The 21,818-nt window shown below is 44.3% G+C and overlaps 1 protein-coding gene across 2 annotated transcripts in view; it reads left to right on the top strand.

Annotated features, from left to right (window-relative positions):
• Window positions 1-21,818, top strand: part of DYNC1LI2 (dynein cytoplasmic 1 light intermediate chain 2) — a 306,588-nt gene that overhangs the window by 213,947 nt on the left and 70,823 nt on the right. For both annotated transcript variants that reach the window (XM_069217186.1, XM_069217187.1), the window contains exon 10: window positions 14,539-14,580. In XM_069217186.1, the coding sequence (XP_069073287.1) occupies window positions 14,539-14,580 (42 nt within the window). The remainder of the gene's footprint in view (window positions 1-14,538; window positions 14,581-21,818) is intronic.

Raw genomic sequence — 21,818 nt, 5'->3', positions numbered from 1 at the left:
TTTGAGTGTCCTTGCAAAGAAAGGTGGCTATATTGGTCACTGATTTGTTTTTGTTTTGTTTTTGAATGTCAGAAATGTATATTTGTGAATGTTGAGATGTTATATTGGTTTCACTGGTAATAATAAATAATTGAAATGGGTATATATTTGTTTTTTGTTAAGTTGCCTAATAATTATGCACACCTGATATAGTGTGTTGATGTCATTAGACCACACCCCTTCTCATTACAGAGATGCACATCACCTAATATGCTTAATTGGTAGTAGGCTTTCGAGCCTATACAGCTTGGAGTAAGACAACATGCATAAAGAGGATGATGTGGTCAAAATACTCATTTGCCTAATAATTCTGCACTTCCTGTACAAAACCAACTTCAAGGAATACTCTTCTCAAATACACTAGCCAGCACCCTTGTCATTTGAGAGATAATCTCCCATTTGGGCAGTTTTTATGTAGTAGATGTAACTGTACCGAAAAAGATGATTATTTCAATGAAGCAAAAGTATTGTGTTCCAAATTGGTCAATAGGGGGTATCCCTACCGCTTGGTTAAAAGATCATTGAAAAGAGCATGGTATTATGACCGTGAGGCCCTATTATAAGTGAAGGAGAAACAAGTTCAGTCTAAGCTCACATGTGTAATGACCTTTGGTATCGAGTCTAATATGATCAAACACATTTTCCTCAAAAATTTGCACTTGTTGAGTAAAGGTCAGATTTATCAGGACAGACCCTTATTTGCTTTTAAAAGAGGTAAGAATTTAAGGGGTCGACTGTTCCGAGCCTACAATGACCCTGAACCAGTTTCACTGCACCAGTTATGGGGTTTGGAACCTGGTATTGGGCATTACCCATGTGGTAATTGCAATGCATGTGGCACAACTGAAATAGTGAAAGTATACAAGATTAACTAGACTATCAAACACCATTCTAATTATGGTTCTAACAATGTGGTGTATTTTATTGAATGCCTATGTAAATTATTTTACACTGGAACAACTACCCAGGAAGTACGGAAACATATTACACAACATCAGTCGCGCATTTGATGCAAAGTACAGAATGCCCCTCTTGTTGAACACTATTTGAAAATGTCTCACGCAGCAAATACAATGAAATGGTTTGTGTTAGAAGTTGTGAAATGCCCTAAGCGCAGACGTGATGTGGATTGCCTGCTTAAAATGCGCAAAAATAGATGGATTTGGATGGCCAGTACTTTGAAGGATGGATTAAATCAACTGGTGGAATGGCAGTTGTTGGCAACTTTATAGTGTGTGACTGGTATCTTGATGGTATATGATTGTAGGGATGTGCTGCAATTCTTCTTCCTTGGTTGGATACCTTTTGGCTGTAGGTTGAGTGTGGTGACTGGCTTTACTTACTAGTAGTTCACTTACTGGTAGTTTGCTTTTTTGAGTGAGATTCAATATTTATGTGCTCCGGTTATGTGATCCTTTATGGGGCCCCATACAAAGGTCTCAGTATTAGGACTTGGACTATTTGATCACTGAGGTGGGGTATAACTGCATAGCTGTTGGTAATAGGAACCACATTTACTTTGATGTTTAAGTGGCCAACAGCTGTTACAGGTTTGATTTGTGTTTCATATTGTTAGCCATTTATTGTATGGAATGTTTTGGGCCGAATAGGAATTTGTTAGATGGTCTTTCCTGATTAAGATCTGTTGAAAGATACTCCGCTCCAAGCTGGCCGCCACAGTTTAGTGGACTGGTCAGATGATTTTTAAGGGGTAAGGCCTTTGAAGCCTTGGGTTAAGAGGGACTATTTTACCACCAAGATAGTTATGACTACCTGTGTTTAATAAGATCTGGATTCACTTTGATTTTTGAATGCATCATATTGTTGCCCATTTTTTGTATAAAATATTTGGATTGATCAGGAATCCAATAGTTTTGATGTAAGATATTGTGTTCCAAGATGGCCCCCACAGTTGTGTGGATAGGTCATGTGATTTCTAAGGGGCCATGCCCTCCATGCGTTTGGTCAAAAGGGACTGTTTGTTTGCGTGCCTGAGCTTTATGATTGATTTGAGCCTGGTGGGAGTTGACGTATCCGTGGTGAAGTAAGTAATATTTGTGTCTAATGTGTTTATGTTCTTTAGCTACTTGAAGTTGAGTGTGTCTTTGGGATTATGGTTAACGGATTCGCATTTATTTTGTCTTCATGTAGATTACATTGTCCTTTCTTTATACTCGAGTAACTGACTAGCGGTAAGCATGCTCCTGTGGGAGTCCTTCTACTGTAGATCGGATTTTAAAACTTTACTCTTGACTTGGTATGTTTTTTGTTTAGTTGTATGTACCGGATGAAAAAGATTAAGCAGTTCTGTTCTAGGAAGTTGATGTTGGAGCAAGGATTAATATGCTGTGGTGCTTTATTCTTGGAATTGGTTTCAGGGATTAGTTGGTTCACTTTGCTTGGAGGTATTTAACTTTGGTCAGTTGTTTGAGGAGCACTGGTGGAAAAATGCATGTTTTACATTGAGGTTTATGTAGGTTGTTTTTTGGGGTGCCTTGTAAGAGGGTGATTCACTTGCATGTACAGCGTGGTTTGGTATTCTGCTGCCTTTTAGTGTTGTTTCGCGTTTTATTAATGTGGGTTATTTGTTGTGTTGTAGAGCAACAATTTTTGTGATTTAGTCCACTTTGACACATTGTCCTGAGCATGGTTTCGTGGACGGTTTGAGCCTTGGGAGACCGAAACGTCGACCTTATACCCTTCATGACGTAATTCTTCGCATGAGCTGCTGGAGTCCCTTAGGAGTGATTTTCTCATTGTTTGAAAGACTGCATCTAGGACTCAAACCTTTTGTGGTTGGAGAGTCAGGATGATTGGTGCTTTCCTTCTGTCCCTTGGATGTAAAGGGATTGTGGACAAGAGGGGTGTAGGAATATGGCTCCTTGTTGCAGCTACCCCCCCCCCCCCCCCCCCACCCCCACACACTTTTTGCCTGATTTTGAAGCTGAATTGACTGAGTTTGCTGGGACCCTGCTAACCAGGCCCAGCACCAATGTTCTTTCACTAAAAAATTACCATTGTTTTCACAATTGGCACACCCCTGGCACGCAGATAAGTCCCTTATAAAAGGTACCAGTGGTACCAAGGGCCCTGTGACCAGGGAAGGGCCCGAAGGGCCTCAGCATGTGTTGTGCCACCCTAAGGGACCCCTGTCCTAACACATGCACACTGCCATTGCAGATTGTGTGTGTTGGTGAGGAGAAAAAGGCAAAGTCGACATGGCTTTCCGCTCTGGATGCCATGCACACAAAATACTGCCTGTGGCATAGGTAAGTCACCCCTCTAGCAGGCCTTAAAGCCCTAAGGCAGGGTGCACTATACCACAGGTGAGGGCATAGCTGCATGAGCAATATGCCCCTACAGTGTCTAAGTCCATTCTTAGACATTGTAAGTACAGTGTGGCCATATTAAGTATATGGTCTGGGAGTTTGTCAAAACAAACTCCACAGTTCTATAATGGCTACACTGAACACTGGGAAGTTTGTTATCAAACTTCTCAGAATAATAAACCCACACTGATGCCAGTGCTGGATGTATTACAAAATGCACACAGAGGAGATGCCCCCTGTATTTTACCCCATCCTTCAGTGCAGGGCTGACTGGTCTGTGCCAGCCTGCCACTGAGAGACTGAGGTTCTGACCCCCTGGGGTGAGAGCCTTTGTGCTCTCTGGGGCCTAAAACAAAGCCTGCACTGGGTGGAGGTGCTTCACACCTCCCCCCTGGAGGAACTGTAACACTTAGCAGTGAGCCTCAAATGCTCAGGCTTCGTGTTACAATGCTCCAGGGCACGCTATCTAGTGGAGATGCCTGGCCCCCGGACACAGCACCCTCTTTTGGCGGCAAGTCCGGGGAGATAATGAGTAAAACAAGGAGGAGTCACCCTCTCAGCCAGGTCCACCCCTAAGGTGACCAGAGCGGAAGTGACCCCCTCCTTAGAAAATCCTCTATCTTGGTTTGGAGGATTTAGCCCAATAGGGATAGGGATGTGCCCCCCTCCCCACCCCAAAGGGAGGAGGCACAAGGAGGTGTAGCCATCCTCAGGGACAATAGCCATTGGCTACTGCCCTCTAGCCCTAACACACCCCTAAATTTAGTATTTAGGGGCGACCCTGAACCCAGGAAATCAGATTCCTGACGACCTAACAAGGACTGCTGACCTGAAAACCCTGCAGAGAAGAAGGAAGACGACAACTGCTTTGGCTCCAGCCCTACCGGCCTGTCTCCAGATTCAACTAACCTGCAACAGCGACGCATCCTGCAGGCCCAGTGACCTCTGCCGACTCAGAAGACTGCCCTGCAACTCCAAAGGACCAAGAAACTCCCATGGACAGCGGCCCTCTCTAAAGCAACAAGAAGAAACCATCTTTAAAGGGACTCTCACCTCACTCCAGAAGCGTGAGTCCCTACCACTCTGCACCTGACGCCCCTGGCCCATGTCCAGAGACCAACAGCGCAGGAAGGACCCCCAGGCGACTCCAACGACGTGTCCACCCTGAGCCGACCTCCCTGCACCCCTACGACACCTGCAGAGGGAATCTAAAGGACACCCCTGACTGCGTCTGCCCGGTAACAATGAACCGACTCCTGGAAGAAGCACTGCACCTGCAGCCCCCAGGCCTGTGACAAACCAACCACTGGTGCAGCAGTGACCAGCCGGCGGCCCTCACCCTTTTCCAATCGATGGCTGGCCCGAGAAACCCCCTGTGCCCTCCTGCATCATCAGAGTGACCCCCGGGTTCCTCCATTGATTCCAATACAAAACCTGACGCCTTGTTTACACACTGCACCCGGCCGCCCCTGTGCTGCTGAGGGTGTATTTTGTGTGCCTGGTTGGGACCCCCCCAGTGTTCTACAAAACCCCCCTGATCTGCTCCCGGAGGACGAGGGTACTTACCTGCTAGCAGTCTGGAACCGGCGCACCCCTAGTCTCCATAGATGCCTATGTTATTTGGGCCCCTCTTTGACCTCTGCACCTGACCGGCCCTGTGTCGCTGGTGCTAGGTGTTTGGGGTTAACTTGAACCCCCAACGGTGGGCTGCCTGTGCCCCTGAGACTGAACTTGTAAGTACTTTACTTACCTGATAAACTAACCTTTACTTGCCTCCCCCAGGAACTGCTGAATTTTGCAGTGTCAATTTTAAAATAGCTTATTGCCATTTTAGGCTAAACTGTGTTCATTACTGTTTTGATTCAAAGTTCTATATTTACCTATGCCAAGTACCTTACAATTTATGTACTTACCTGCAATTTGAATCCTGTGGTTCTAAAATAGATTAAGAAAAGAATATTTTTCTACATAAAAACCTATTGGCCTGGAGTGAAGTCTTTAAGTGTATGTTCCCATTTATTGCCTGTGTGTGTACAACAAATGCTTAACACTACCCTCTGATAAGCCTAACTGCTCAACCACACTACCACAAATAGAGCATTAGAATTATCTATTATTGCCACTATCGTCTTCTAAGGGGAACCCCTGGACTCTGTGCACACTATTTCTCACTTTGAGATAGTATATACAGAGCCAGCTTCCTCCCAAGGGGTCACCAGTGCATTTGTATAAAAAAACACACACAAAATCTCTCTGTTGCTTTGCTATGTTGATGTATATATAATTAGTGAATATACAAAAATTCTTCCTTTTCCCAGAAACAAATTACAGGCTGTTTGCAGATTTAGTCATTTATGGAATTTAATCTATGGTTAATTACAACATTAATGGTATTTAATATTGCTATAATATATGTATGCAAATGATTCCTCCATGAACATTGTGTGCTTTACAGAGAATGGAATGAGACACTATATTGAAAGCTGCAGATAGATCAAGGAGAATCAATGCTACTTACTTCCCCTGATCCACCACTAACTTGATTGTATTAGTGACCTCCCACAGGGTGGTCTCTGGACTAAAACCGAGGCAAAAAACGGATTGTGATGGGTGTAGCAGCCGGCCAAGTTCCTAATAACTGGGCAGTTGGTGATTAATGAGCTCCTCCGAGATCTTAAGAAAAGGCAGGTACTAGGGAGATAGTCCTAAAATTAGTTAGAATGGATCTGTCTGCCGAAGACTTTTTCAATGGTATTAGCTCGGCTAGTTTCCAGCAGTTTTGAACCACTGCAGACTGAACACAGCAGTTTAATAATGAGTTTAGAATGGGATTGATAGCCTTAAGACTTAACCACGGGATGCGAGGCAGCCAAGCGTTATCAGGAGAGCCTGATTTGTTTCCTGCCAAAGCCTGTTCAGACTCCTCTATGGCAAAGGGAGCAAATTCCAATGAAGAATAAGATAAAGTCTTAGGAGGGCATGTGCTAGCGTTACCCACACCACTACTATCTGAATTATCACAAGGGGCAGAACAGTTAAGGGTTTCAACAGTGCCCTTAATTTTGTCCAAAAATTCAGATAGCTGCTCACACAGATTGTGGGAGGCCACTAACTGCTGCGAAAAGGCATCCGAATGGGAGAGCTTCTTCACTATTTAAAAGACATCTTTAGCATTATTACTAGACAAAGCAATGTGATTGGAGAAGAAGATGGTGTGAGCTTCCTTTATGGCACAGTGATAGTAATTCAGAGCCTTTATGTAGTAGAGTTTGTCAAAGAGGAGATATTCCTTTCTCCAGACTCTTTCTATTTTGTTACAGTACTTGTGTATCGCCCTAAGGGCATCTTTAAACTAGGGTGCAGAGGAGAGTCTACGTCTAAAATTGGCTTATTTCTGAACTTAAGTGGGCGCAGCAGTGTTCACCATTTGCAGGAGCCATGGGTTGAAAATTTTAGTCAATCTCAATGTCCCCACTCAGCTTCTGCAAGGTTTCATAAAGAATGGGTGCTACATCAGAACTCAAGACTTTAGAACAATTACTATAGGGAGTAGACGGTATAAACCTCCTAGCAGGGGCTTAGGCAGTCTTCCAAGTGAAGAAAATAATGGTGTGGTCCCAATCAATTTTTGTATCAGTAATCACCTGTCCATTAGAAAAACAAGCATTGGCAAAGCCAATAGGTTTCGCCTTTGCAAAATGTATTGCCTTTTTCAGTTTTATTTTACATGGTGGATAACAGTTGACCTGTGTGCGACATGGCTTAAAGCAAAAAAAATAATAATAATAAAGCGTGTGATGTGGTCAGATTTAACAACATGGCCAGCTTTAACTACATCGTAGCATTTTATTAGATCAAGCCTCCAACATAGTGGAACACACAGGAGGTGCTGTAACCGCTAGAGTGGACAACTTTGAAGCTGGAGACGGATTCAAGTCTCTCTGGAGGCTCAGCATCCCTGGGTTCTGGTTAAATGATATAATTTAAATTAATGTGCCCATCTATAATGTTACTGGTGTTCATTTAAAGCACTCAGATACCATGGGGTTCAGTTTGTGCTATATGAAACTGCAAAACAAGTTTGGCAGAAGAAAGATCCAGACAGGTAGTAGAGGGTGGCATTAATAGTAATTGAATAAAATGCAAAACATAGACCAAAATGCTAATAGCTCTAGCTAAATCATAAAGTTCACAAAAGACAACAATTTCAATATTGGACACATTTCAATCTAGGTTAAAAAATGTGAGGATGTTTTACATCCGTTTGATGAAGTCTGCACTACTGTTCTATACTACTACTGTTCTATACTGTGTATGCTAGCAAACACATATTAGCATACCGCTCTTGCCATTTGTGTGACCTTGTGGTGCTAGAGAACCATGAGGAATTAGAGAGGCCTCGTTAACGGAGGCCCAACACAGTGGAACACACAGGAGAAAGGATGTGGCGTAATGGCTAGAGTGGCCAACTTTGAAGCTGCAGACCGCTTTGAGTCTTGGCAGAGGCTCAGCATCCCGGGATTCTGTTTACATTACTTAATGTAAATGAATGTGCCCATCTGTAATGTAAATGCTGTTCATGTTAAGCGCTCCAACACCATTGGGTCCAGTGTGTGCTATATGAAACTTCAAACCAAGTTTGGCAGATGGAAGAGCCAGATAGGGGACGGGGGATGATGTACAGTGGGAAGGGTGGTTAGGGTGAGCAAGGAAAGTAATACGAGAGCAGACGGACTGCAGATGTGCGTTTCTAGAAAATGCATTTATAAAAGTAAAAAAAAAAAAAAAAGTACCTTGCAAAGCATGTGGTCAGTGAAAGGACACTGGGCAAAAGTCAGTAAGCAGTGACCGAAAGAGTAGTTGGTCCGAAGGCATGCACGGCAAAGGAGAGAGCAGTGAGTGAAATTAAACGAAGTAGACGACATGCAAGCCAATAAGGAGCAAGCAAATAAGAGCGCCATTGGACTAAGCCAATGGTAAATTCAGGCAAGTAAGGGGTGGGTCCTAAGCCCCTTGTAAGACATTTTTTTTATTCACAAAAGATTTCGCAAGCATGCGCATGCCGGCAAAACCTTAAAAAGAATATGACCCACAGAATTTGTGGGCTGATGACCAAATTGTCTCAAGTTCCAAGAGGCCAACTTGTCAAGAAGTAGTTTGTTTTATGGTTCAGAAGTATTATCTAGATGAAGTCAGGTAACCAAGGACTGTAAAGTTTGAACATTTCAAGAGGTATTTAGATAAACTTTAATCCAGTAAAGAGAGAAACTCTTGAGAATAGCCCCAAAGCGAAGAGAGTTATAGGAGGCATTATGAGAGTACCAAAGTTCTCACCTACTGTGCCAGGCCCTGGCAGAGGACATGAAAAGTAAGAACAAACAATGGGCAAGCTCTTACATAGCATGAGGCTCATACCTCTGCAGTAGGATCCTAGACGTAGACTGAGAAGCTTCACAGGGGAGTAAGAAATGTGTGGTCCCTTAGCTGGAATAAATGTAGCAGCATGGTTGGTGCTGATCAATGACCAATTTAGACGAGCAAGCTATAGGCACATCTGCTGCACACGTCTGCTGCACATCTGCGCATTGGATTGCCTTCTATGAGGTAGACTCATCCCCCTAAACAGAGACTATATTGCTAACCTGCCTGTCAGAATAGCGGCTACTTTAGCATACCCCTCCAGCCCCCATCCGATTCAAAAGTGACACGTTCAAATAAAATGAAGATTAAAAATGTTCAGTTGCAGCCCCCTGACCTAGAAAGAAATGAGTGTGCAAGTAAAAGGTGTGCCACTAGAGCATGCAGTTAGTAAAAAGGCACATGAGATTAAAGCTAGACAGACAGAAAATCAAATTCAAAACAGTAGTGCTTGTAAAAAAAGAAAAATCAGAGGCCTCAACAGTTTAACAACAGTATAAAATAAGAGCAATAGAATTAGCAACAATGACCCACTAAGTCAGCTTTCTGCTTCTGAAGAGACCCCCTCCTCACAGGTGAATATGTCTAGAGGGAACAGGTCTTGATTTTTTTCAGCCTGTGAGTGTGTTTTTTCTTGTAAGCCCTGCGGATATTGGCAAGGTTTGTATGCATGAAAAAGAGTGCTGTGTGACAGAGCCTAGTGTGGATTGCTTCTGTGCATTCTGGTAAGTGGCAGATTATGTTTGAAGAGTTGGTTGTGTGGAGACACCAAGCTGTTTTTATCAAATATACTGCTCCTTGGACGTATATCCCTTAAAAGGAGGGGGCTGTCAGTGGGGTGATGTTAGCATCTTAGCCTGTGAAAGATTTCTTAAGGGGATAAGTATGATCCTCTGTGACCAAGGGGCTAGATGTCTTGGGACTTGCCTAGTTTGAGAAACATGCTTGGTGAGTCTCCAGTTGTCTTCCTGGTTCACTTTTGCAGTCATGGGCATTTTTGGAACTAGAGATAAGAATACAAAACTGAAATAGCTCCAGTTTCCAGCAGGGCAGTAAGTTAGCACATGACCAGTCCCCTTTGTAGGACAACCAGCCCCTTTTCTTGAGAATAAGCTAGGGTTGGCTCAGCTCCATATTTTATTATCAAAGTGCATAGCTAATTAAAACTATTCCACCAGAAAACGTAAGAAAAATAGCTGTAAAAATTAAAATTCTGCAAAGTATCCATGACTAAATGGGATATAATTACTTTTTCATTTCAGTTTAAAAAACCTAAAAAGAGTGTATTTCTTGAATATAGAATGTATGGAAAAAGTGCACAAATGTCAGTGCATGACCTTAAAATGCATTTTAAAAGATACATCAAGTGCATTTCTTAGAAATTTAAAAACCTCAAGGATGTTCATTAACTTAGTTATGCAGGAACGGTCAGTGTGGTAAGGAGCTTTGTTATAGCGACAAGGTTCATTGAAACTGGTGGACACGACAGTCCTCGGACGTCCATTTGGTACTGCAAACCTATACGTTCCTCTGACAGCATTCAATTGTTATAGGGCATGCTGGACTGATCTCCGGTGTCACTGGTTGTGTTTGTCAGTCTTAGCCACTGCTCACCTCTGTCGGTCTCCATTTTGGGTTGGGCTGCTTGCCAGTACTGTGTGTGTGTCCTCTGCTTCTCCCCTGTAACTTTTGTTCTGACTTTGAAAATTTCCAGCAACTTTACCGCCCTGATGTTATGCAGTGAACGTTCTGGGTTCAGTGCTGCAATATTGGTTTCCTGCATGTGCAAACAGCTGTCTGGTTTAATGCGCACTCATCATCCTGTGGTCTGATACCACTACTGGGTAGAGACAGAGGATGTGCATTAAGGTTTCTTTTTCCATAGCACAAAATATGCAGTTTGTCTTTGTAGGTTTTAGCCAGTGGGGTAGTTGAGCCAGAGTTAACGGAATACCTAGACGGTGCATACATTTAAGTAGAAGGTGGTGAGAAAATCCCTGGTCAAAACCTGCTTGTGGCTTTATAGATTCGTAAGAGTTAATACTTTGCCAGACATGAGCACTCTTAACAGGTTCTCTTGGTCTTCTTGCACATAAAGAAATCAGGCACCCATCGTGACAAAGTGTTGCTTCGCACTTTTTCCTAATAGTGGTTCTGCCCTTTCATGTAGGCCAATCCGTCACCTTGCCTACTTTTTACAAACCTCCACATCCTTCTAAGAAAGAGACTCCACCGCCTGGACCCAAAAAGAGCAGTGACATTGTACCTTAATCGTGCAAAAGAGTTCCAGGTGGATGATAAACTCTTTGTTGGTTATGTGGGTGCAAAGAAAGGTGGGCAGTGCAGAAGCGGACCATCTCCAGATGGATCATACTCTGCATTAAGATCTGCTACGCACTGCCCAAAAAGCAACCCTCTGAAGGTTTACATACACATTCTTCCCGAGCTACAGCTGCGACCCTCTGCGTTAGCACGCAGAGTTCCAGTCCTTGACATCTGCTAGGCAGCAACATGGGCATCTCTGCACACGTTTACAAAACACTGCTGCCTGGACAGTCAGGTCCGTAGATACGGGTACTTCACCCGTTCGTTCCTGTAAGGCTTTCTATTATGAACTTGGTTCGCAGATCCACCTCAGAAATGTATTGCTTGCATATCTATTCAAAGGTAAGAGGTCTGCAACTAGAAGTCACTATCAGATGAACAAGTTACTTAACTTTGGTAACGCCTTATCAGTATCTAGTTGCAGATTCCTTATCGACCCTCCCAGCTCTGCAAACTGATTTCTAGGGACAGGGACTTCCCCTTTCTGGGCCTTAGTTTTGACGCACCAATAGTCTGTGTTCTTCATGGCTCTGTGCTTCTGGTGTGGAAAGTTGTGAAAAGAAACTGATGTCCGCACACTGGGGTGGTGCCTGTAGATGAACCGCAGTGTTGTATCAGGCACGTACGATGTCAACGACGGACCAGGAGTCGATGAATACCACCTAATGGCAAGGGTGCTTCTCATGAAAAATCTCCAGGTCCAGTTTGACACCAGGGGAAATTCAAAGGTAAGGAATCTGCAACTAAATATTGTCTCTACTAGATAACATTACCAAAGGTAAGTAACTTGTTCATCAATGTGCTACAGGTTTGACTCTCTTGCGGAATGAATCTGAATTGAGAGGCTGCCCGGAAGCTTGTTGAATTGGTTCGGTGGTGGTTGCCAATGGCTCTTCTTTCCTTATTGAGTAATGCTTTTGCAGATATTGGGACCTAACCTCTTTACTTATATTTGCTCCAAAAACCACAGTGTTATCATTATTTAGTCTGTGGATTATTTTCCAGAAGGCTCTTGAACCTGGTGGGTGTCAGGATGCAGTTTATAAGACTTGGAACAAATTGAAAAATGTGGCACATATCTGAAAGCAGAGTAGTCTTTATTTCATACCTACAATGAATCTCCAAAAGAGGAGATCTAGGTGGTGGCGCTGTTGCATTAGGTTTGGTGCAGGGATGTGGGACTGAAAACACACATGCACTGACAGAATGCCCATCACATAGATATACACTTACACAGAAACCTTTATACTGACGCCTAAGACAAAAACCACAAAACTATTTTGACAAAGGTGAGGCTAGGGTTGTGCTTCTGCGAAGTGTAAGCCTTCATCTTAGGGACATGGAACGAGCATGTTTGGATAAGGTAATGGTTTGATGTTAGAATTAGAGTATGGGTTAGGGCAAGTGTTAAAGCAAGCTGATGTAATAGTTACATACACTATACTAATTACTTCGTAATTTCCACCTGGTCTGTGCCTTTTTCAGTGAAGTGGCTTCCTTGTAGTGTTAGCTCCATGTAGCAACATTTTATATAGTAACATGTGACCACTTGCACTCCACACTGGCTTCCACAGAATGGTGTTCGTGCTAGACATGGGGAGCAAAAGGTTGCATTGTTATTTAATTTGCCACCCATACCAGCTTACACAGTATGCATGGCATGGTTAAATGTCTGTTATGCTAGTGACAATTAAACATGTGTATGTGGTTCTAGAATCAGTGGAAAAATTGCACACTGCCTCGATTCCTTGACTTTCTCCAAAGGAACTTACTTGGCTACCTGAATGACATTTCAAGATTGCAACAATTATGCTAGTTTATTAATATGGTAAAATAGTCACCTTCCCGTGTCTTGTTGTTAGCATTAAATAGTTTGTGCATGTATTAAGGTTTGTATTCACGTTTTCTAGCTGCAGGCTTGTTATTGTGTCTAGTTTTTGCCTTTTGCTGTCCCCTTATTTTTTCATGCTACTTACCATCAACACACACCTCGAACTAGCTTGCACCTGGTTTCCATAATTCTTTCTCCTTCACCCTGTTCATGGTCATTCCCCATTAATGTAAAGGGTTATTCCACTGGAATAACCAAAAATTGTTTAGCAGCAAGTGAGAAGGTCACACCTGACTTTTGGGGCTGGTGCAACAGTGTCTTTCTGCATGGTGGACTTTAGTAGTTTGCTGAAAGCTAGGTTTTTAAGAGAGAGGTAGTTTGAGGCACACTGTACCAAGGCAACAGAGTTAGCAACAAGATAATAAAGTAAGTCTGGAATTCCTGCTGTGCCCTGAAAACAGAGTAGTTTAATTGTACAAAACGCAGACGCTTACAAAGAGTGTGAAGACAGACAAGGTGTAATAGAGGAACCCTTTTTGGAGTTCAAGCTTTTAAACCCTTTTAAAAGGCTATTTACAATTATTTAAATGTAATTGATGTGACATGCCTTTGGTTTATGTATTTAATAAAAGCATATTTGTAAATCTGTGGTAGTATATGATTTTTTTCCTAAGTCTAGTTTGCCTCAGGTGACATTAACATGGATTTCTTTTTTAGTGTTGGAGTTTTCGATTTCTTGTCTAATTTAAGAGCCCATCCTTAAGTTAGCAGGAAAAACAAATATGGCATTTTCAGTAGGTCTGTGCTTTCTTTTTATTTACCAATCCGTCGTCAATCAGTAAATAAAAAAGAAAACAAGCAGCAAAAGTGATTTTTATAGGTGGGGGGTGGAATAGAGAAAGTAAGGCAGGAAGGCAGATAACCAACACGGAGGGTATGGGTGGGGGAAAGACAAACAAAAGAGGGAAATACAGAGTTTGAGGGAGAAAAGAGCCACACGGGTGAGACAGAACAACATGGTACTGGTGGGGAAGAAATACATGGCTGAGAATGCAACCTGGGAAGGAACATGCTAGAGGGAAGCACACAGACAAGAGAGCAATAGAGGGGACAAGAGAAGTGCACCAGGGAGACATCTGGAAAACACATGCACTTTCATGGAGTGCTTAAACAAAAAATAAAAAGGTAGTGCCAGAAAAGTAAGGAGAGGAAGGACACAAGTAATGAGGCCGTGCTCCAGGGGAGGAACATATAATAAAAAGAAGGAAAACCCACACAAGGCAATGAATAAAAAGCAAGCGAGTGACAAAACAGTCCAACAATGGTGAGCACTGGGCGGGCTTTATGCTCACTTTAACCTGACAGTAGGTCTTTTCACCAGCAGCAAGCATTGCCTGGTAGGCGAGACCTGGAAACTATTTCCTAAATAACATCTTCATAGCATACAGTCGTTCCTGAAATGATTTCTTCACTGAATTAAGGCACATGCAAAAGATCAATGTGTGCGCTTGCCGAATATTTTTTTGTTATTTTATGGGCATTTGTATTGCATCGCATGATATTCTTAATTAACTGTTCACAACTTTGTCTTCCCAGTCTCATCTTTCAAAGCAGCCAGCTACACCAACAAGAGCATCTGTAAGTGATATATACATTTGTGCATTCTTAAAACCATGTTACAAAAGAAATATTTTATGTTGTTTGCCAGTCCTTTTAAATTTAGGGATATAGAGATTAAGTGTTCAGCCAATCCAAAAGTTTAGCAAGTGGTTTTAGGCTATGAATCGAATATGTTGTTCTGATTGAATTCTATTTTCACAAATAACCAAATGAGAATATTGTATTCAAGAACTTTACCTTTCCCAAAAGTGTCGGATTAAGAAGTGCTCTTGTTAAACTTAAGCATTATTTGCCGGCCAGGTGTTTAGAAGTCTACTTCATAGTTATGCAGACACAGTTGATCTCAGAACATGCCAGGCATCTCACTCCAATTGCTTAACACTAATCGTCAATTCACCTAGTCTCCTTTTCCTCGTTGGGTTCCTTACGTTAGAAAGATAATTGTTAGGGAAGCTGATAAACTTGTAAGTCCACGTTTGTAGCCCCTCTACCTTGTCATGTGAACATAAAAACCTGACCTTTCACTCGGAAATCTTGTTAGTAATACCCAAGAAGTAGCACAACGAACAGACATCCCAAACAACAGTGTTAGTGAGGGACCTTGAGACCGTGATGAGGAAGAGTGGGACTCAATTTTCTGAAGATCACACATAAGTAATTGGGACGTTATCACTTCGTCCCTCTTTTTTGGGGCCGTCCAGTTATTGTGAAGATATACGAAGTTGTGCCAGTCTTGGACCAACAGCCCTTGGCATTCGCCCAAAAGTCATGAATGACCAAGAGGGTAGTCTTGTTCCAGGACACCATCTACGACAGAAAGCAAACCATATATGAACTACCAAATCAATAGTTAAAAAAGACTGTTACCGTTACTTATACTTTGAGATCCTCCAATCTGTATTAGTGTCCATCTAGTTTGAGGAACCACTAGCAAAGAAAAACCCCAGAGTGTAAGCAGCCTGCTAAGTTGAGATGATCTCATCCCCCTAATGAGGTAACTTGGTGCCAGAGTACCAACACACATGCACACTAGGGTAAGAATTTTGAAATTTACTCTGGTCTTAACTGGCATCCGAATTAGTATCTTTCTTAGATGTGAGACACGGTGCCCCTTATTAAGGCCAAACATCGACAGATGTGTTTTGCATTCTCTTTCTGTTACCATAAACTAAATATTTTGTAAGCCACCACCAAAAGCATTTCCGTTATCAGTTTATAATTACCTGAGAACACAGGAACACTTTGTGTGACTACTGGAGAAGACAGTACAAATCTCAGTAAAGTTCACGTTTATACCAGCATACCTTAATGACCTTGCTAATGTGTGTGATTTGAGACTCCTGCCAGCATCTCAGACAAATCCTATGTTCTTAAATTGACTGGAAGACCTGGAAGGAACTCCCAAAAAGATGCCTGGTGGGGCATGGCACACGAGGACGCCTTTGGCCTACATGTGTTATTTTTGTCTTTTTAATCTTCAATAAACTCTCATTCAGCCCTTAAAAATTGTTAGTCGGGCTACCAGTCACAGAAATATCAAGACGTTGTCAGCATATTACTGGAATTCTAGCTGGGCTTGAGTCTTCATACACACATTGAACAATAGGAGGGAACAAATGGAACTCTGAGAAACTCCAAAGTTGATTGTCAGGAGGACTGAGGAAAATGGTCCTAACCTGACAAACCAGGATTGTCCCTTAAAAACTGTCAAACCCTTGCAGTGCTGTTGCAAGTGCTCCAACCACAATCTAAATGCCTTTCAGCTTGCGCAACTTTGACATATGCTGCCCAGAACTTTAACACTACTAGCAGTGGCAAATACCCTTGGTCACCATAAATAAGGTCACCACAACGATCATCTAAAACAGTCTCCATACTGTATGTGTAAAAGGACATGGAAAGACTGATTGTGCCGACTTCAGCAAAGACATAACCCCATCACCAAACTGCCAAAGGAAAAACCACAGCTGGAACAGCAACAATCATATGCCCGTTGGCTCTCAGTGCAGGAAAAACATTGCCACATCCAACACCTAGTAAATCAAGGCAGTGGCCAAAGGCTATGCTGTCATAATAGGAATACAGCCATAATACAAATCACAAGTGACAGAGGCAAGAGGAAATAATGCAGATCTTTACATTTTTGAATAGTTAAATTTCTTTAAGCACCATTGATATATGTCTGATAAGTCTAGAAAGGTCTGACTATTTTTTTAGGTTGTGCGCACAAGGTATTTGACGTGTTGCAAGTATTGTGGGCTTTTAACCACGCCCATCTCATACCCATCACTTTTCATTCATTCCTGGGCTTGCCTTTCAAAAATCACTTGATGTCATTGGTAAATGCTTTACATTTGTCCCACCTTGAGGTTGTTTGTCACGCATTGCACACTGCCCCTGTTATGTGAATTATTGCACGATTGCCGATATACTTCAGCGTGGGTGAACTACTTTTTTCTTTTGTTTCTCCCCTTTGTGCTGCATGGCAGCAAGGGCGCTCACAGCGCGAACAGGCACATCAGCTTGAACTCGATCGATAGGATTGGAGCACTGGTCACGTTGTTCACAGTTACCTCATCAGAGTAATTTCTTGTGGCTCTCCCCTTAAAACACTTGAAATTGGGAAGAGGCAATACTACAGTATTCACTACACTCCGGAAAATCACCCCATAATGCTTTCCAGAGCATTACTTTTACAAAACATTTTTTCTCATAACTCAGCCTGTGGTGGTCCCAGGACAGTGGGACCACCACGAAAACTTTCAGCATGATACACTCGGTCTATGTCATCTCTGGATCCCCACACTATGTTAGTGGGGACCCCAAAATAATAACCACTCCCACCAGTCAGCGTCTTTTTAAACTCTCATGGCTGGACCTTTTGTTTTATAACTGAGAGTAGTTAATGGTTTAAGGGTCTTGTTTGTAATATTGTTGCAGTAGGCTTACCATCCCTGAAAACGTGCAATGCACTAACCCCCCTCTAGGGGCTAAATATGTGGTCACAGTGCATTACTTAATGCCAGTTTATTTTTGTGTGGTTATGCTCTCTATGGGCTAACTCCATAGTTATATGACCATGTTTCTTACAAATGCTATTTTCATTGTGGTGTCCTCTAGGGACTGTTCTAAGCGTTGCAGTCATTTCAGCATACTTAAATATTCATGGCCTGTATATGTGCCCCATAATGCATTGCAGGACATTACTTTTACAAAATAGTTTTACTCATAACTCAGCCTGTGGTGGTCCTAGGACAATGGGACCACCTTCAAAACATTGACCACAATGTGCTCTTTCTGTCTACATTTTCTCTCGGTCCCCACACTGTTTATTAGCTTTTCAAGCTCTCTTATGGCTGGAACGTTTGTTTTACAGCTGGGAGAAGTTATGTTTTATGAAACTTTTTTGAATATCATTGCAATAGGCCTGCTAGCCTTGAAAATGTGTAATGCACTATGCCCTCTAAGGGCTACATAAATGGTTACACTGCATTACTTTCTCCCATTCTTTTTTTATGTGGTTATGCTCTCTAAGGGCTGACTGTATGGTTACATGACCATATCTGTTAGAGACTTCTAGTTGCAGATTCCTTACCTTTGAATTTCCACAGGCGTCGGACTGGATACGGAGATTTTTCTTCGAGCAGTACCTATGTGCACCGTCAGGTGGCGTCGGTCACCCCCTCGGGCGCTGTTGGCGTCGTGTTCGCTGTGATGACATCGTGGTCATATATAGGCACCTACCCGGCGCGCTGACGTCATTTATTTTTTCCGTGCCAGCCTACACTCAGATCCAGAGAAGAGCTACCTCATTTTTTGACTACGTCAACACTTTTGTCGACGTTTTTGACGAGTTCGTGGATGTGTTGAGAGATGTCCCACAAGACGAGATTCAAGCCCTGCGACTATGACGGTGACGGATCCGCACCTCGTGTGTCTTTGGTGCTTGGAGCGCGATCACTACCGGAAGTCGTGCTCCGAGTGTCAGGCCATGAACCCGAAAGCTCTGAGGGAGCAGTCTCTAAAGCTTATGGCTGCCTGACACTCTACTCCGCGGTGCTCACAGTCTCATTCCAGAGGAAGGTCTAGAGACCGGCCGCAGAGTCACCACCACTCCTCGTCCTACAAGTTATCGTGACATTCGAGTCACAAAAAGAAGAAGTCGAAGAAGGACAAGCGTTCTTTGACTTCACCCCGTTGCTCGGACCATGTGATGCAGGGAGAGCGTCGACACTCTAGGTCTCCGTCATCGGAGCCTTTATCTGGGTCGGCTCTGCTCTTCCCTGACTTCCTGGGAGCCAGAGCCACCCCTGCCCAGCTTAAAGAATTTTATGAGGCAATGCGCCTACGTTTTGGGCAATCCGATCCACCTTCGGGTTCAAAGTAGTCAGATTTGGCCACGGCTCCAAAGGGTCCCTCCGGATCCAATCACGGATCCTTCGAGACGCCGGTCGTGCCACGGCGACCTTCCCCGGCGTCGGGTACGACATCCACGCTCCCAACGTCGGTTGGGCCCACAATCAACGTCGATTCCATCCTCATACCTGATGACCCAGAGCCGGAACGATGTCTATCGACACTGAGTCCTTTCTCTATGGGCTCTCCTGGGCCCAAGGTTGATCCAGACCCTTATTCTTGAGAATGGAGGCGATGCTGAACCCTTTGGAATACCAGCTTGACCCCTAAATGGACTGGGTGCAGAATTTAGGTGATGCCAGTGGTCTAGACACCTCCCCTGACACTGGTATGCTCGCTCCTCCTATCGTGGCTACGGAAGAGGGTGCATCTTATTCCATGGTGGTGAGAAGGGCGGCTGAGGTCCTGGACCTCGAGCAACCTTCTGTGGAGATTAGGCCTAATATTCTAACCAACGTGCTTCAGCCGGGGTCTTCCGAGCCCCTTCTTCCCCTTAATGAAGCAGACAGACGTCCTTTTGGGTACTTGGTCCAGGCCTAGCACAGGGGCTCCTGTGAATAGGATGATTGGCCTCTGCCATCGGCCTTCACCGTCAGACCTGAAATTCCTCACCCAACACCCCACGCTTGAGAGCCTTGCCATCCAGGCTTCTTCTTCATCTGGCGCATTCCCTGACGCACCCCTGGATAGGGAATCAAAAAGACTGGATAATTTGGGGAAGAAGTTGTTTTCTTCCAACAGTCTAGTGCTGCAGTCCGTGAATACCGCATGCCTTTTGGGCCGTTATTCCCATTCTATCTGGGATACAGTTGCGCAAGTGCTGCCTAGAGTTCCGGAGGAGGCCCAGACTATCCTTTCCCAAGCCGTAACAGATGGGAGGGATGCAGCAAAGTTCATGATTCTTGGAGACTGGATAGGACTGAGACTTTGGGCAGATCTGTTGCATCGACGGTGGCATTGAGATGCCACGCCTGGCTGAGAACATCTGACTGTTCAGGGGACGTCCAGCAATTCTTGATGGACATGACCTTTGATGGCACACGTGTCTTCGGAGACAAGGAGGACTCGGCGCTCAAGTGCTTTAAGGACTCCTAAGCTACGGCCCGGTCCCTTTGCTTTGCACCTGCTCCTAGACCCCAGCAGTACGCCTATCGCCCCTTCCGTGGCTGCGGAAGGGGCACTCAACTGCATCCTTTCCCCCCCTGGCCAACGACCCATGCATGCTGTACAGCCCCTGCGCAGATGCTGGATCCCACGCCCCCGGGGATCAGGGAGATAGCGGGTCGCCCAGGCGACACCCGCCCCCTCCTCAGCCTCCAAACCTTCCTAGTCCGCGGGTACACCAGGAGCCAGTTGGCAGCAGGATTTGCCATCACCTGCCCCAATGGCAATCCATTACCTCGGACAGGTGGGTCCTCCAAATTGTCCGGAGGGGCTACTCCCTCCCCTTCGAGACATTTCCTCCAGCCATGCAACCTTCATACAATCGAATATCGGAGGATCAAATGACGCTTCTCCGTGAGTAAGTACAAGCCCTTTTGCCCATAGGAGCTATAGAGAGGGTTCCGTTGCCAGGGGTAGGTCATGTTTGCTGTTCCCGCTAATTGTTGGTGCCGAAAAAGGACAAAGGTCTTCGGCCTATATTAGATCTTCGGTCCCTCAACCTTTTCCTCAAAAAGGAGAAGTTCAGAATGTTGACATTGGCCCAAGTCCTATCTGCCCTGGATCCCGGAGACTAGATGGTAGCATTGGACGTGCAAGATGCATACTTCCACATTCCCATCTTGCTAGCCCACAGACGTTACCTAGGATTCGTGGTAGGTTACGAGCACTTTCAGTTTACCATGCTCCCCTTTGGCCTTACCAGTGCCCCTCGGGTGTTCACAAAAGTGATGGTAGTGGTGGCAGCTCATCTGCGCAAATTAGGTGTCCCAGTCTTCCCCTACCTCGAGGATTGGCTGTTGAAGGCGAACTCGCCACAGGCAGACATCTCCCACCTTCAGACTATGGCAAACCTTTTGCATTCGTTGGGGTTCACTATCAACGTGCCGAAGTCACACCTAACTCCTTCTCAGACACTCCCTTTCATCTGAGCTGTTCTGGATACAGTGCAGTTTTTGGTATATCCCCCCAAAAAGCAAGTCCAGTATATTTGGACTGTGATACTGATGTTTCAGCCTCTGTCCTGGATTTGGGTGAGAATGACTCAGAGGCTGCATCCTGCTGGTTCAAAATGCCAGATGGCATATGCGGGCTCTGCAGTGGGACCTTAAGTTCCAGTGGGCGCAGCATCAGGGGAATCTCTTTGACAAGGTCCAGATCTCAGAAGGAACTGCGAGTGACCTGCAGTGGTGGTTAACGAATCAGGATTGGGTCAAGGGCATATCCCTCTCCTTTCCCCAACCAGATTTTACAGTCGTGACAGATGCGTCACTCCTGGGATGGGGCAGCCACATGGAAGAGGCGGTGATCAGAAACCGTGCTCCATATCAATCATGTGGAGCTCCGCCCGATTTGACTAGCATTGAAAGCATTCCTTCCCTCTCTCAAGGGGAAAGCAGTGCAGGTGTTCACAGACAACACCACCGCCATGTGGTATTGCAACAAACAAGGCAGAGCTGGGTCGTGGACCCTTTGTCAAGAGGCCCTTCGCCTCTGGACTTGGCTGGAACATCAGGGCATTTCCCTGGTGGTTCAACACCTGGCAGGCTCTTTGAATGCCAGAGCAGACGAACTCGGCCAACGATGCGTGGTCAATCACAAATGGTGTCTCCATCCGGAGGTGGCGCAAGGTCCCTTCCTTCAGTGGGTAGATCCTTGGTTAAACTTGTTCGCCTCTG

This window comes from Pleurodeles waltl, chromosome 12 (assembly GCF_031143425.1).
Source record: "Pleurodeles waltl isolate 20211129_DDA chromosome 12, aPleWal1.hap1.20221129, whole genome shotgun sequence".
Lineage (NCBI taxonomy): Eukaryota > Metazoa > Chordata > Amphibia > Caudata > Salamandridae > Pleurodeles > Pleurodeles waltl.
Note: the sequence above shows the minus strand (reverse complement) of the source record. Positions and strands in the feature narration are given on the sequence as shown.